This window comes from Ursus maritimus, unplaced genomic scaffold (assembly GCF_017311325.1).
Source record: "Ursus maritimus isolate PB19 unplaced genomic scaffold, ASM1731132v1 scaffold_6, whole genome shotgun sequence".
Lineage (NCBI taxonomy): Eukaryota > Metazoa > Chordata > Mammalia > Carnivora > Ursidae > Ursus > Ursus maritimus.
In genome coordinates, this window is record NW_024426774.1 from 13,041,168 (window position 1) to 13,055,238 (window position 14,071).

The window sequence follows — 14,071 nt, forward strand, 5'->3', positions numbered from 1 at the left end:
GGTGGGCAAAACTCAAGACAGGCAGGCCAGTGAGGAAGTAGTTGCAGAGTCCAGGCAAGAGAAGATGGCGGCCTGTATTGGGAAACCAGTGGGGTTCTGGAGAATGACTTTCATTCTGTACTAAGCTTTCTTACCTGGTGGAGCTAAGGCAGAGTACTCATTCTCTCTGAGCTTCAAAGCCTCATCAGTAAAAGGGGGATGATAATAATCTCTTTCTTATTGGTTTTTTACATGGGTAAATGTTGTCACATGGAGCCTTTTGTAAACTGGAGAGTATAAAAACGTGGTCTTTTCTGGGTATCCCTTGCAAGTTGGTGCTGGGCTTTCCTTATCCATGGGCCCATTCCTGGTGGTGGTCTTTTGCCCTCCAGAACTCTCCCCCCGGTCCTGTTCTGTGCCTAGCACTGAGTCTCTCTCTAGTGCAACTCAAACCATGAGAAAGTATTTGGTTTGGGGCTTGGCTGGTTTTTATCTTATAACCTGGAATGCTAGCTTTATAATAATACACGCCGGTGTGGGTCCCCTCCCTTCTTAGGCAACAAATGTTCAAGTACCGACGGGTGCCCAGATAAAGAATCCACAGAGCCAACATGTGTGGACTCTTTCAAGACAAGCCAGTTTGAAGTCTGTGACTCATCTTTTCATATTTGCAGAATTTGTTCTGCTGATCAGTGAGCGGTGGGGTTGGAAGGGCCTTAAAGCTCATTGGTCCAATTGACTTGTTTTTCAAATGGGGAAACTGAGCAACAGAGGAGGAAAGGATCTGGCCCAAGATCATGGAATGAACTAGAAACAGAACTGGAATAACCTGCCCCCCTCCACACACACACACACACACACACACACGCACACACACACACACGGACTCTTTTATTTTATGTGTGTCATGCAATCTTTTTATTGGGAATGTGATAAGCTTTATGGTCATTTTTACCCTTTCTGTCGTCCTGGTCCCATAATGACACTATGGGCCTGTATCACTGCAGCTCCAGGACAAAGAGGGCACAGGTGGGAGTGTTAACCTGTCAGTGCTTTCCTTCATGCATCAGACATCACTAAGCACCGCCTTTATGCCAAGTCCTGAGGATATTGAGACAAAAGATGTGAGCCCTGGCTTCAAGGTGCTCAAAATTTAGTGATGAAGACAACAACAAAAAAAACAGTCTCTGGGTGGGCAGGCGATTTTCCATACAGCTAAATGAAACATTTCTCCCATCTGTTGCCAGCACATTATATTTATACGTGTGATGGCATTGACTCTTTTCATATATAGATTACTATGAGACTGATTCTCCGAGAAAGAAACCTACCAAATATCACAATTTGATGAAGCCCAGTGCCGAGGTCCTTGAGTACCTGCTTCACCGGGGTTCAGTGACCCTCATTCATTCGTTCCCTCAAAAAATATTTGTCAGGCGCCTAGTATGAGGTAGCAGAGATGCAAAGATAAATAGAAGACTGTCCTCTCCTCCAAGAAACTAACAATCCAGTAGAGAAATAAATAATGACCAGGAAAGCTTTTACCAGGGAACAGAGATGCTAGGAGGAAGAATGCCTAAGTCAGCCTTAGAAAGTCCGCAGAGGTTTCACAGAGGGGGTGGCATGTGAGCTGAGGCTACTTGCTGAACAAGTGAAAAGACAGATGGGCAGAAGCTGAGGATATGAGTAGGCAGGACAGGTGCCAGGCTAGGGAGAAGGGGCTACATCCTGTAGACAATGAGAAGTGCTGACAGTTTTAGGGAGAGGCTCAGATGGCAAGGTTTGTATTTTAAAAATTCATTCAAGCAGCCTTGCAGAAGGTGGTCTGGAGTCAGGGAGCCCAAGGAGGATCATTAATCCAAACAGGGTTTGACGAAAGCAGTGGCAGGACAGCGTTGAGCCAGGCCAGAACTTGATTTTCCTCGTGATTCATCTACCGCCAGGCACACCTGACTGATAGCTGCTGGCCATGACCCGTAACCAAGAAGCAGGAAGTTAGGCATGTGAGTCCCCAACACTGTGATTTATGGTCCTGACAGTGTTCCCTGTGTGAGACCACCCTCTCCCCGGTCAGCAGGGACAGGTACCATAAGTGATCCCTGGAGAATCCAAGCTTCCTCGCTTAAGAGAGAAGCTGACATGCTCTTGATCTTCTTTTCTTTTCTTTTTTTAAGATTTATTTATTTTAGAGAGAGAGCGTGCAGGAGAGGGTCAGAGGGAGAAGCAGAGAGAGAATCTCTAAGCAGACTCTGCACTGAGCACAGAGCCTGTCGCGGGGCTTGATCTCGCAACCCTGAGATCAGGACCTGAGCCAAAACCAAGGGTTGGAGACTCAGCTGACTGTGCCAGCCAGGTGCCCCCATGCTGTTGACCTTCTAAAGGCATTTGGGAGAGGCAGGTTTTAATAACACATAATCCACTTTCCCATCATTAATGCAAACTCACTCTGGCTTGTGGTTTTGGTAAACTCCAACAGTTTCTTCCAAAATAGGGCCTGGCAAAGTGACTGATCTTTCTCTCGAATCTCTTCTTTCAGTGCCAAGAGGCACTGATTCAGCCTCACAAACCTTCCTGCTTTTGCTCCTCCTGCTCCTTCCGAGATGCCTTTCGTCCACCTGTCTGTCTGTGATTGTGCATTGGAGTCTTGCTAATCCAGGTTCAAATTCTGGCTCTGCCACATAGTACTTGTATGATCTTGTACAAGAGAGCTGTCCTAATGCTACTGCTGAGCTGTCATAGGGTTAAAGATCGAGCGTGTAAAGTTCTCAACACAGTGCCTATCCACAGCCAGCACTCAGCGCTCAGCAGCTGTTATCGTTAGGTGAGATTCGGGTTTAATAATGAAAATTTGTAATTCTCTACTGTAAACAACAAAGTGAAGTCCTGAAAGTTTGGCACTACATCTTTTGATTAGGAGGATAACCATGGATTACAGTTTTCTCACCCAGATTAATTAAACTTGACACCTGAGTACCCAACTTGATTTCCATATCCAGCTGTGGGATCCCGCAGTAACCTATAATTAAGAGACAGTTGCTAATGAGAGATGTGAAACTTGAAAGTAAGAGCAAAAATAAGTAGGGATGCCCCATGATAAAGGGCATAGTTGCTGATCCTCGGGTCCTTTGCTCAAAGAAAAGAGCTTGGAAGACAAATGGCCATTTTAATGATATCCTCTCATTGTGTTAGGTTGGGATGATGCTTAGGAGAAAGCTTTCCTTGGAAGTAGCAAGAGTGGTTTGGTTTCATCACAGCGAAAGAATTGTTCAGTGTTAGGACATGTCACTGACAAGGGTGTGGAATCTATTGTAGAAGAAGGGAAATAAATTAAAAACAATAAAGTATGTGATAAGATTACCCCTTCTGGATGATTGCAAGTGTAGACCTGCCTAGAGCTGAGGAGAAAATTTGTCTCCAGCATGTTGAAGGCCTAGGTCTACTTGGGTAAATTTTTCAAAGCCTGATTCAGTTCCTGGATCAGGATTTTGAAGATCTTGTGACACTTTCCTTATTCTGGTGATCCTTCAGATTTTCACTTTTAATTTGACTTTTTTTTTTTTTTTAAGATTTATTTATTTTTTAGAGAGGGAGAGAGAAAGAGGGTGGGAAGGAGGGGCAGAGAAAGAGAATCTCAAGCAGACTCTGTGCCTAGATGCAGAGCCCGATGGGGGCTCAATCTCATGACCCTGAGATCAGGACCTGAGCCAAAACCAAGAGTCAGACAACTGACTGCGCCACCCCGGTGCCCCTTGATATGACTTCTTAAATCAATCTGTGGTTAATTTGTTTAGTTTTCACTCTTTTTTTTTTTTTTATTGTAACACAACAACATTAAAGGAAAACTTTAAAAAATCATCCTTAATTTTTCTGCACTAATACAAAACTATTTTAATTTTGGAGTATTATCTTTGTTTACCTATGTATTTCTTAATTAGCCCTCATGATAATTCTGGGAAGAGTTTTGTTATTATATACATTTTATTAAGGAAGAAATTTAAGGAGTGCCTGGGTGGCTCAGTCAGTTAAGCATCTGCCTTAGCTCAGGTCATGATCCCCAAGGTCCTGGGATCAAGCCCACGTCGGGCTCCCTGCTCAGTGGGGGAATGTGCTTCTGCCTCTTCCTCTACCCCTCCCTCTGCTCGTGCTCTCTCTTGCTCACTCACTCTCTCTCTCTCTCAAATAAATAAATAAAATATTTTTTTTTAAAAAGGGAAAAATTTAAGATAAAGCAGTTAATTAATACTGTCCTAAGTAACACACACGGTAAATAGTCAATAACCGGGCACATAATGGATATAGGTAACATTATTTTATGTATTGTTATTTTTACCTACTAGCCATAATATTATCAGAATGGAATTAAGCCAACTGAAATTCACCATTCAGGGGCGCCTGGGTGGCTCAGTTGTTAAGCATCTGCCTTCGGCCCAGGGCGTGATCCCAGGGTCCTGGGATCGAGCCCCGCATCAGGCTCCTCCTCTGGGAGCCTGCTTCTTCCTCTCCCACTCCCCCTGCTTGTGTTCCCTCTCTCGCTGGCTGTGTCTCTCTCTGTCAAATAAATAAATAAAATCTTAAAAAAAAAAAAAAAGAAATTCATCATTCAGTCTCTCTAAAAAGCCTCCAAGTTTATCAACACTGACGGCAACGTTGTAGGAAACCTCTGAAGAGGAGAAGAGAAAGAGAATTAATTTGACTAATAAAAATAAGCTCTTTCCATTAAAAAAAAAGTTGCAATGTTAGAACTAAATCAGCTGAGATTTCCTACCATTGCTGATCAGATTTCCCAAGTCTGCTTAAAATCATTTGTCTGTAAAGCCCTCTCATCGCGTGTGTCAATAATCCCGCTTAATATCCTTACAAATTAAATGTGGAATTAGATGTCGAGGCAGCAAGTGCTGATGCACTTTAATTCGTAACGGGAGAATGTAAACAGCGCCCATATAATTTACATGAGTAGCACAAACAAGGACGGCTGCCTCTCCATGTGGGAGTCGATGCTATGTGCACGGGGATGCGTGATGGAGGAGGACGAGCCCTACAGCCTTTCGAGCTATGAGAAGGGTCTTCTTCTACTCATCTCCTTTCTGGAATGCCAAACAGAAGGAGGCCGACTTGGGGGGATTTGATCCGAAACACTGGAGGGGGTGCCCACCTACAGGCTGCTCAGAACTGTGACTTGGCTCCTAATCAGGTTTGAAATGATCACAGCTAATGGCATTCGTTTGCTTTTCTTCAGGCAGAATGGGGAAACAGAATAGCAAACTGGCCCCCGAAGTGATGGAGGACCTGGTGAAGAGCACAGAGTTTAATGAGCACGAGCTCAAGCAGTGGTACAAAGGTTTCCTCAAGGACTGTCCCAGCGGGAGGCTGAACCTTGAGGAGTTTCAGCAGCTCTACGTGAAGGTAAGTGGTTTTCAATCTCTTGTTTTCTTCGGGCCACAAAGTGCTGTCTTCATGAAACGTTACAGGGCCAAGTAGCCCATTTGTTTCAACCTGATGGTTTTCCAACCAAAAGGGAAAATGGACATTTTTAAAAAATGCACACGGATGCGTTTTGTTCCAGGCATAAGTCAAGCAGTTTCTGAATACGAAGAGCCATTGTTCAATGAAAACACGGACTAGAGTTCAGAGGATGACAGCATCGGGTGAAAGCGCAGTGGAAATCTCAGAGAATAGTGTTTGCTGATGATTATTGACATGCTGCTAATTACAGTATTGTTTGGCTTGTTAAAGGTATCTGCACCTCTCTCCATTAAAGAGAAAGTCCATGGGGCGCTTTTTCACCATGAAATGTCCTCCTATTTGCAGATTAAAAAAACCCCTAGATTCCCACAACAGCACATTTGGAAGGGGGTGGGGAGGTCCAGTACAATTTGGGCATCAAGGTCCACAACACGGACTCTTAACTCAGCATTTTGTACTGTGTACGAGTTCATCTCACCCAGGACATTAGATAGAACTATCCGTAGAAGGTATAATTTCTATTGCCGTGGTATTGTTTTGGTTCTTCTGAGTTTATCAGTGAGACCGGTTCTAGATCTGGCAAGATCTAAGACATTCCAGTTCGTGTCTACTTATATAATCCTAGGCTTGTGGAAGAAGTGCAGTGTTTTTCTTTGAACTTTTTCTGACTAAAACAGCAAATAGAAAATATTGCTTTCATCCTTTAAATGTAGCAACCACCAGTTTGAGTGATACGAACCATCCACCTGCGTCTATGTGTGGGGAATGACTGTGTCATGTATGAACATTGCTTTTCCATCCTGAAGTTGAGCGTTTCACCTCGCCTGTGCTCCAACAGTTCCATCCTTGAACGTGTACAAGCAGGGGCATGTGTAAGAATGCTCCCAGCTGCACTGTTCGCAATAGCAAAACTGGGAAGCAGCCCAAATGCCCATCAAAGGGAGAGTGGAAAATAAACTATGATCTATTCACATAGCAGTCAAAGCAGTTGAACTCTAGCATTGTGGAAACAGCAAGCGCAAAAAGTAAGTCTTCAAATATTCTAAATTAAACACAAATAAGATTTTTAAAAAATTCTAAGGGACTACAAATAAATGCAGTAAAATAAAAGCGTGAACACAAGATCCAGACCGGTGGCTACATCCAGTGGGAAGGAGGCGAGGGATGGCTTGGGGGGTAGGGCCCCATGGTTAGATGAACATTGTAGCTCAGTGGCGGCTGTGGTTTTGGGTGGTGAGTTTGCAGATGGGTGCTTACTGCATTACTAAAAGCTCAGTAACCCCGTAAGGACCCCTGATGAGCGTCAGGGACCCAGGATTTTCATTAAGCCAAAGCGGAATAGCCGAGGGCCCCAGGTATATACAAAACTACCTCCTTAACTGTGTGTAGAAAGGTACACCTAGAGTGGCACGTGTGTGTATTATAAGCTCACTGTGCCATTTCTAAGACCTAAGACAGGAGTTTTTATCATGTGGCGCTTTTTCATGTAGAAATACTGAGAAATACATTTATTATTCAATTGATATAAATTACGTTTTCAGGGAAGCAAGATGGTATGCATTTTTGCTATATTATTCAACCACTCTGTAGTTTTCAAAGTCACATCTTCTAACGTTTTATCACCCAGGAGTTAGCCTGAGCCTCACAACTGTCTTCACTCTCAGCCCCAAGGAAAGTACAGACAAATGAGATTTGTCAGAGCTACTTTCGTATCACTGGAGGTCATGCAAGCTGTCACTCTGTGTTTAAGAAAGCTCTGTGTGCCATATTCCCCACTAGTTGTTTAAAATGAGAGAGGTTTGCCTTTGAAGAAATAGTTGAAATGCAGGAAATGAGGTATTTCATTTACGTACTGGAAATGCACCTGGAAGAGCACCGGCCTCAAGATGGAAGGGGGGGGGACCTGTAAACATTAGAGACAGCTCAGAATTTTGTGGTACAATCGATGTACTTATACCAACATCATCTCCCTCCTTCACCTCTCCCATCCACCCCACAGTGGATTTTTTTATTCCGGAAAGAGAATATCTGACATTCTGGGTGGAGTATAGATTCTTGGCAGCCTCTTAACATCCATGTTCAAACTCAGCCTGTGCTCTTGTGTTGAATCATCAGAAAGCAGGCAAAGTATTTTTTTTAAGATTTTATTTATTTATTTGAAAGAGAGAGAGAAAGCACGAGCAGAGAGAGGGGCAGAGTGAGAGGGAGAAGCAGACTCCCCACTGAGCAGGGAGCCGGACTCAGGGCTTGATCCCAGGACCCTGGGATCATGACCTGAGCCACAGGCAGACGCTTAACCAACTGAGCCACCCAGGTGCCCCAGAAAGCAGGCAAAGTCTTCTTCTCCTTCCAGAGTTGTCCAAGGACACAATAAAAGGAGAACCACAGAGGAAATATGTCATGTACACAGGGAGAAAAAAAAGACAGCTCTGATATGCTAGAAGGAAGAAGCCCACAGAAAGATGTAGATTATGTAATAAGGCTCAAGAGAAGGACTGACAAGAAAAGACTTCCTTTAATGCTACTGCAAAGAACAAATATTCAGCAAGACGCCGTCCTTATCCTGGTGAATAGACACTTTTCAGTGGCTCCTTCTCTTTCACTGTGGACAGTGAGACATCATGGAATCCAGCAGAGCGAGCAAAATGGCCTGTGGCCCCCGCCGTCCTGTCTGTGTGGTCAGCCTGGTGCCTCTACTGTCACCAGCCTGACCCACTTCAGGCCCCAGGAGAGACACTTCGCCGCTGTAGAACCCCACTCTTTTGAGGGTGTGGGGAGGAGCAGGATAATGAGAGAGACCCCTCTGCACGGCCAGGAGCCCTAAAATCTCAACTTTAGAAGCCTTTGTATCAAAAATGGAAAAGACCTCCTTCATTAGGTCTATGTTTAAAAATGTTTAAAACTGAGGTTCAGAAAAATGAGGCCTAGTGTTCCAGAAAGAGTAAAGGAAGGACATAGAGTATAGATGGGCATGCTCTCACCGCAGCACACGGCCCTTGCCTCACAACGGGGTTCCACGGCAGCCCCCCATCAGCCCCTGCCAGCCCCTCCAACATACAGCCGCAGGAGCGAGCTGCACAGAACACAGGTCTGGGCATGGGTCTTCTTAGTTCGGTTCGTTCTTTCATCGTGTAGACCACAGTCACCTCATTTCAATCAACATAAGACCCAGGGGTTAGCACAGAGCCTGCCACAGCCTGCCATCAGTGTTTGTTGAGTGAATTATATTAAATGCAGGCTGTGTATCTCCTTCTCAGGGAGCCTTGTAGTGGAGACATATAGAAATGACTAAAGGATGAGTCCTGCCTGCCCTCCAGGATCTCACAGGCTAATCGAGAAGGTGCAGTTAACCCCAGTGCAGGGCAGAATGACATAAATGCTTGTTGGTGGGGCAAGAGGAGAAAGAAGAGATTAATTTCAAGATGGGATATTAGAATAAGAAGTGAATGAATGCAGTGATGAAAGGCAAACATTTCTCTTCGCCTTTTAGAAGATAAAACATCTCTCAGTAGACCGTTTTTACCTTTTCCAAGCTCGGTATCATGTTTATTTTACAAAAATATATTGGTGGAATTCCGTTCAGTAAGGAATTTTCTAGGCCTACAGCTTTGGAAATAAAAGTCTACTCACTAAAACTCTAACTTCTGAAGATTTTGTTTATTTGAGAGAGAGAGCACAAACAGGGGGAGCAGCAGGCAGAGGCAGAGGGAGAAGCAGGCTCCCCACTGAGCAGGGAGCCCGACGTGGGGCTCGATCCCAGGACCTCAGGATCACGACCTGAGCTGACTGCAGACGCTTAACTGACTGAGCCACCCTGGCGCCCCGCACCAAAACTCTATTGACACAACTACTCAGAGACAAGTATTAAAAGAAATAAAAATAAATGATGTCATAGAATCTGCAGCACGTAAACAGTGTATGATAAAGATACCTCAATAGAATAAGAAAATTTTCTGGCTAGTAAAGTATCACAACTGTATTCTATAATTCTCTATAGAGTTTTAGAATTTCACTCACAAATTGTGTTCTTATGCCTAAACACCAGCAACAGGAGTAAAAGGCATGCCTCCTGAAAGTTCTATGCAAACATATACTAATTGTAGGATTTGAGGCCTCTCATCTTTGTGTTGTAGAATATGAAATAAAACACTTGCATCTCATTTTGCCCTGTTTGCTGTGTGACTTTGATCAAGTGACTTTGCAAATGAAAAAGTCTATCTACATCGATGGCCAATTCAAACTTGAATGTGTCTCAGAATCACTTGGGCTGACTATGTAATTGGCAGATTGCTGGGCCCCTTCTTCAGGGTTGCTGTTTCACTGGGCCTAGGACAGAGCCCCAGTAACTGGATTCCTAGGAAGACCTCACGTATAGTTCTAATGGAGAAAACCCACGAATGACATTTTGAGAAGTACTGGTCTAGAGTTTAACCTGGGAGTATCCTTGGGTAGGCTTCTGGAATTCTGTACACACTGAGATGGTATGTAAAAGTTTGTATCTATGCTCTTTTGGGATAGCTTTCATCAGATTTATAAACTGTTCCATAGGTGAAGAAAAGTTAAGAACCACTGAAGATACTTCTAACCATTGGCAGGCCTAACACTCTCATTCCCACGACAGCAGAGTCAGTGGGTCTTAACTGACATTAAGACAAATGGAGAAACATCCCCTCTTAAACTATACTTTCAAATAAACTTCACTGGAAGGAAATAAGAATGAAAGTTTCTTATCTGCACCTTGTTAAATTTGTTACGGGTTTGCAGGCAATGTTTTCCTGATTTGGGGCCCGTTAATTAAATCGTATTTTGTCCAAATTCCCATGAAAATGAAAATGGGAAGGCCCCAGTGAAATAAAATGCAATCCCTGTTCTCCATCCGCTCTCCTGAGCATACCTCTGTGCCCGGTGCTGTGTAGGCCCTGTGTCTACCAAGAACGTCAGGGTTCCGTTCCTTGGGCCACTGTGGTGTGGTCTGCCATCAAGGAGCCAATAGTCTAGTGTAGGCTTACTGTGTACATATGTCTGTGATTGCTATGAGGACCATGAAAGACAAGGAAGGGCCTCTGGACCCAGGGGGGGCTGGAGGGAAAGGTGATATTGAAGCTGATCTTCAAAGAAAGGGCGATTTGGACATAAGGAGCTGTGGGTCCATCTGGACACTCAAGAGTCTCACTGGCTAGAATCCCAAAAGCTGGAATTAAAAACGACTATTGTGTTTGAGAGCCCCTTCCTATGGCATTGGCAAGAGGCCCACAGACTGAGCCTATTAGGCTGAAACAAAAACATAACAAAATGAAACAAACAAACAAGAGCCACTTGGCAGTCCTGCTGAGAGAATGTGAAAACCACCTGTTGAAGAAAAAGCCTGTACACAGCAGGCACTCCTACCGCAGTCCTCCTCTCTTGTTTCTCCCTCCCTCTATCCCTCTCTTCTCTCCCTTGTCTATGTCCCCTTCCTTTGTTGACAACTCTCCCATGCTTCACTCTGACGGTTCGCTCACTTGGCTCTCACCTTGACCTACCGAGGAAGGAGACCTCGGAGTAGAGTGCCCTCCCTTCGGGGCTTACTGGTTGGAAAGTCGGGAGACGTGCCCAAGGCTGCAGAGAGACAAGCACGGAGGAGCCCCTGCACCAGCTTGCAAGCAGCATTCTCTCCACCTTACTGTGCATCCTCTGTCCTCTTGGCTACATTCAGGAGCAAGCGTCTGGAAGCTTCTCTGGTCTACTTTGTTGCAAAGCAGAATGCCTCAAATGCTCCTTTGTCACTCCATCCTAGCCATCCTTCCAGGACCAGCTCAAAAGCTTCTCCCAGGAGAACCTTCCTTCATCTCTCCATTCTTGAATCAGAACAGTCTCTTCCTTCTCTGCATTCCAGCCACTTTGGTCCCCCCACCTCCTTTGACAAGGCTGTGATGTCTTTACAACACAATTATGCAAGCTTTTCTCACCTTCTCGCTAATTAGAGCCCTCCTCCATTTCCCAGAGCCTATACTGCTGTTGGTGTTTTGCCTGAATACACATAAATGCAGTAGGTTTAACCTGAAGGCTGGATGTGTACCTGCTTCTACCATATGCTAGGCGTGTGACCTTGGGAAAGCCCTATGCTTGAAGGTTTGTTAAATAAATCAACTAACCACTCTGGCTCTCAGTTTCCTAATCTATCAAATGGGGAGACTATTCTGAGCCCTGCTTACTTAATGCGAGCGCCAACCAAAGTGCTTTGTAAATAACAGATCATCTTGCCCAAGATAAGGCTCATCAGTGGCTTGACCTTAGGCACCCGGGCCTGGGAGTGCTTGCAGATGCCAGCCTACCCCATCTCTTGGGTTGTGGCATCAAGAGCTGAGATATTTTATCAAAAGAAAACGTGACAGAGATAGCTATTGTGGCTTCTCAACATCTGATTCAAATCAAGTTTGAAACTAAAACTCTGGACTCAAAACAGATTTTTGGATGACCAGTTTTCAGGGATTCAGACCCTGCTGGTTCCTAAGAGGTAATTAGGAATAGGCCTTATTAAAAATTTGTTGGGCAGAACTATATACAGAAACATTTTGATTCCTTCGGGAAACAGACATTACATAAGACACAAAATGTCATCCAGATTGGGCTGGTGAGGACGTTGCAATTTTTACTGAGAACCTGGGAATTCATTTCCATTTGGAATGTTTGCCAACATGATCGAGGCTGCACTTCAACTTGAGTTAATGTGGAAAACAAGAGCTAGGGGCTGAAATCTCAAGGAAGAGATGACAATAAAGTTATAGTTCTGGGAAAACAAAGTCCCGTGTGAGGCTCCAAAGGCATTTTATTGTGAGATTGTCTCAGGGAATAGCTAGCTACCATGCGTCTTGCATTAGAGAGAGCATTTATCCCTGAGGGGAGGAAATGATAACCTTCTCCTGTCTCACAGGGTGTGAAATTATTTTGGATGGCTTCCACACCTTGGGATTTTGCCTTCCGGTGATAGGGCAGGTGTCAGTTAGAGAGTTATCAATGGTCCCTGCAGCCATGATATCCAAAGGAATGCTCTTAGATGGTACCTCAACTTCTCTGCCCTCAGGATAAGGCTGGAAAGAGCCCTCTAGAAGTCTCCCAGTAGGCCCACCCCCCGTCTCCTCCCATTTTACACAGGAGGAAACTGAAGCCCTTGGGAGTCAGGGGGCAGTCCAAGATTGAGCTGTTTCTTCATTGCTTCACACACCCAAAAGGATGTGTCTCAACTCCAGCCTGATGATGGAGGTTTCAAGCCAGAAGGACCTACTCTCCCTTTAGCTATTCTCTGCAGCTGATTGTTAAAGAACAATCCATTTCTCATTGGAAATAGAGTCAAAGAGGCAGAAATAGCCCATTTCTATTACAGAATTGGACCTGAAGATACAAAATCATGTCTGGACCTCTCATTATAAAAGCTGCTTTACATTACTGGATTTTTCTGACCTTTGAGAGGGTAACAGGGATTTGGATCTGGTACCATTGACTCAGCTTGGTGGGAATCATTTCCTCCCTCTCTTCCTGTGGCCCATGGAGCACCTGCTGGAAGAATGTTCTCTGTCATTGATTATTCGCTTTCTTGGCTCCACTTGGAATGGGTCTTGAACCATTGACGTTTCCTTCTGAGGGTAGTTACAGAGCTTGGGGTTCCACCCTTGTGACCACCCGATGTTGCTATGAATCATCTCCTGTCCAGAGCTCTAAGTCACTTCTCCCCTCTCATAGAAATGCAGTCCTAAATGGGGGGGACATGGGAGGGAGTCCAGCAAAATAGGGCTAAATCCATCTACAAAATGTCCAAGGGCCTCATTAGCTCTAGTGGAGGAGAATCCCTCTGTAGATGGTAATCCAGAGACGCTATTAGCAGTCGACCGCCTTCCACAAACACTGCTGAGTGGTATCTGTAACAAACCTGTAGCCAAGAGCCATGGGGGATGCAGAATTCAAGCCAGACTGTCTCCCTCATTAAAGGGCTTGCAGCCTACTAGAGCAGTCTATGTAGATAGCTAAAAGACAACAGAGAATGTGACATTTGTCCCAAAGCTGGTGTAGGCATTCCAGCCTAGCAAATTTCTGTGTTAATATCTGAAGATTCAACATATCTTGAAATATAGGTAGGACCTGTAGGTTTAAGGATTTCCTTAAGAGGAGGGGCAACCTAAGCAAGGGCACAGGGGCAGGGAGACTGGCGGCTGGTAAAGGGAATAGCCAGCAGCTGTGTCGAGTGACCATACTGGTGTCAGGGGAAGAGTGATGTTGGAGATGTGAGTGGGGCCTAATCACAGAGGTCATCAAGTGCCAGAAAAGCCCGAAAGTCCTGAATCTTGTGGACCAGGTGAACAGATGGTTTCCTACCAAGATGTGTTAGACGACCACGGACTTTCTGGCGACCTGGTGTTGTATGCTTCTTAAGACAATGTAATGACAGTACTGGGCATGAGCCATTAACTTTCATCTCCCTTGTAAGTGTTCTCGGTGACTCAGTGAGTGAACTGCAGGAGCTTGCAGTGTGCCCTCAAGTGAATGGCTTAGGAAAGGTTGATTGAGTTATTCATTGAGTATTTATTGTCTGTACCTTGCGTGTGCGGCACGAGACTAACGACAGAGGGAACCAGCAGGGGGGACACCCATGCAA

At 44.8% G+C, this 14,071-nt stretch overlaps 1 protein-coding gene across 1 annotated transcript in view; it reads left to right on the forward strand.

Moving 5' to 3' along the window:
• Positions 1–14,071, forward strand: part of VSNL1 (visinin like 1) — a 98,266-nt gene that overhangs the window by 33,293 nt on the left and 50,902 nt on the right. Inside the window, exon 2 of the mRNA XM_008700408.1 lies at positions 5,216–5,382. Coding sequence (XP_008698630.1) covers positions 5,221–5,382 — 162 coding nt within the window. The 5' untranslated portion in view covers positions 5,216–5,220. The remainder of the gene's footprint in view (positions 1–5,215; positions 5,383–14,071) is intronic.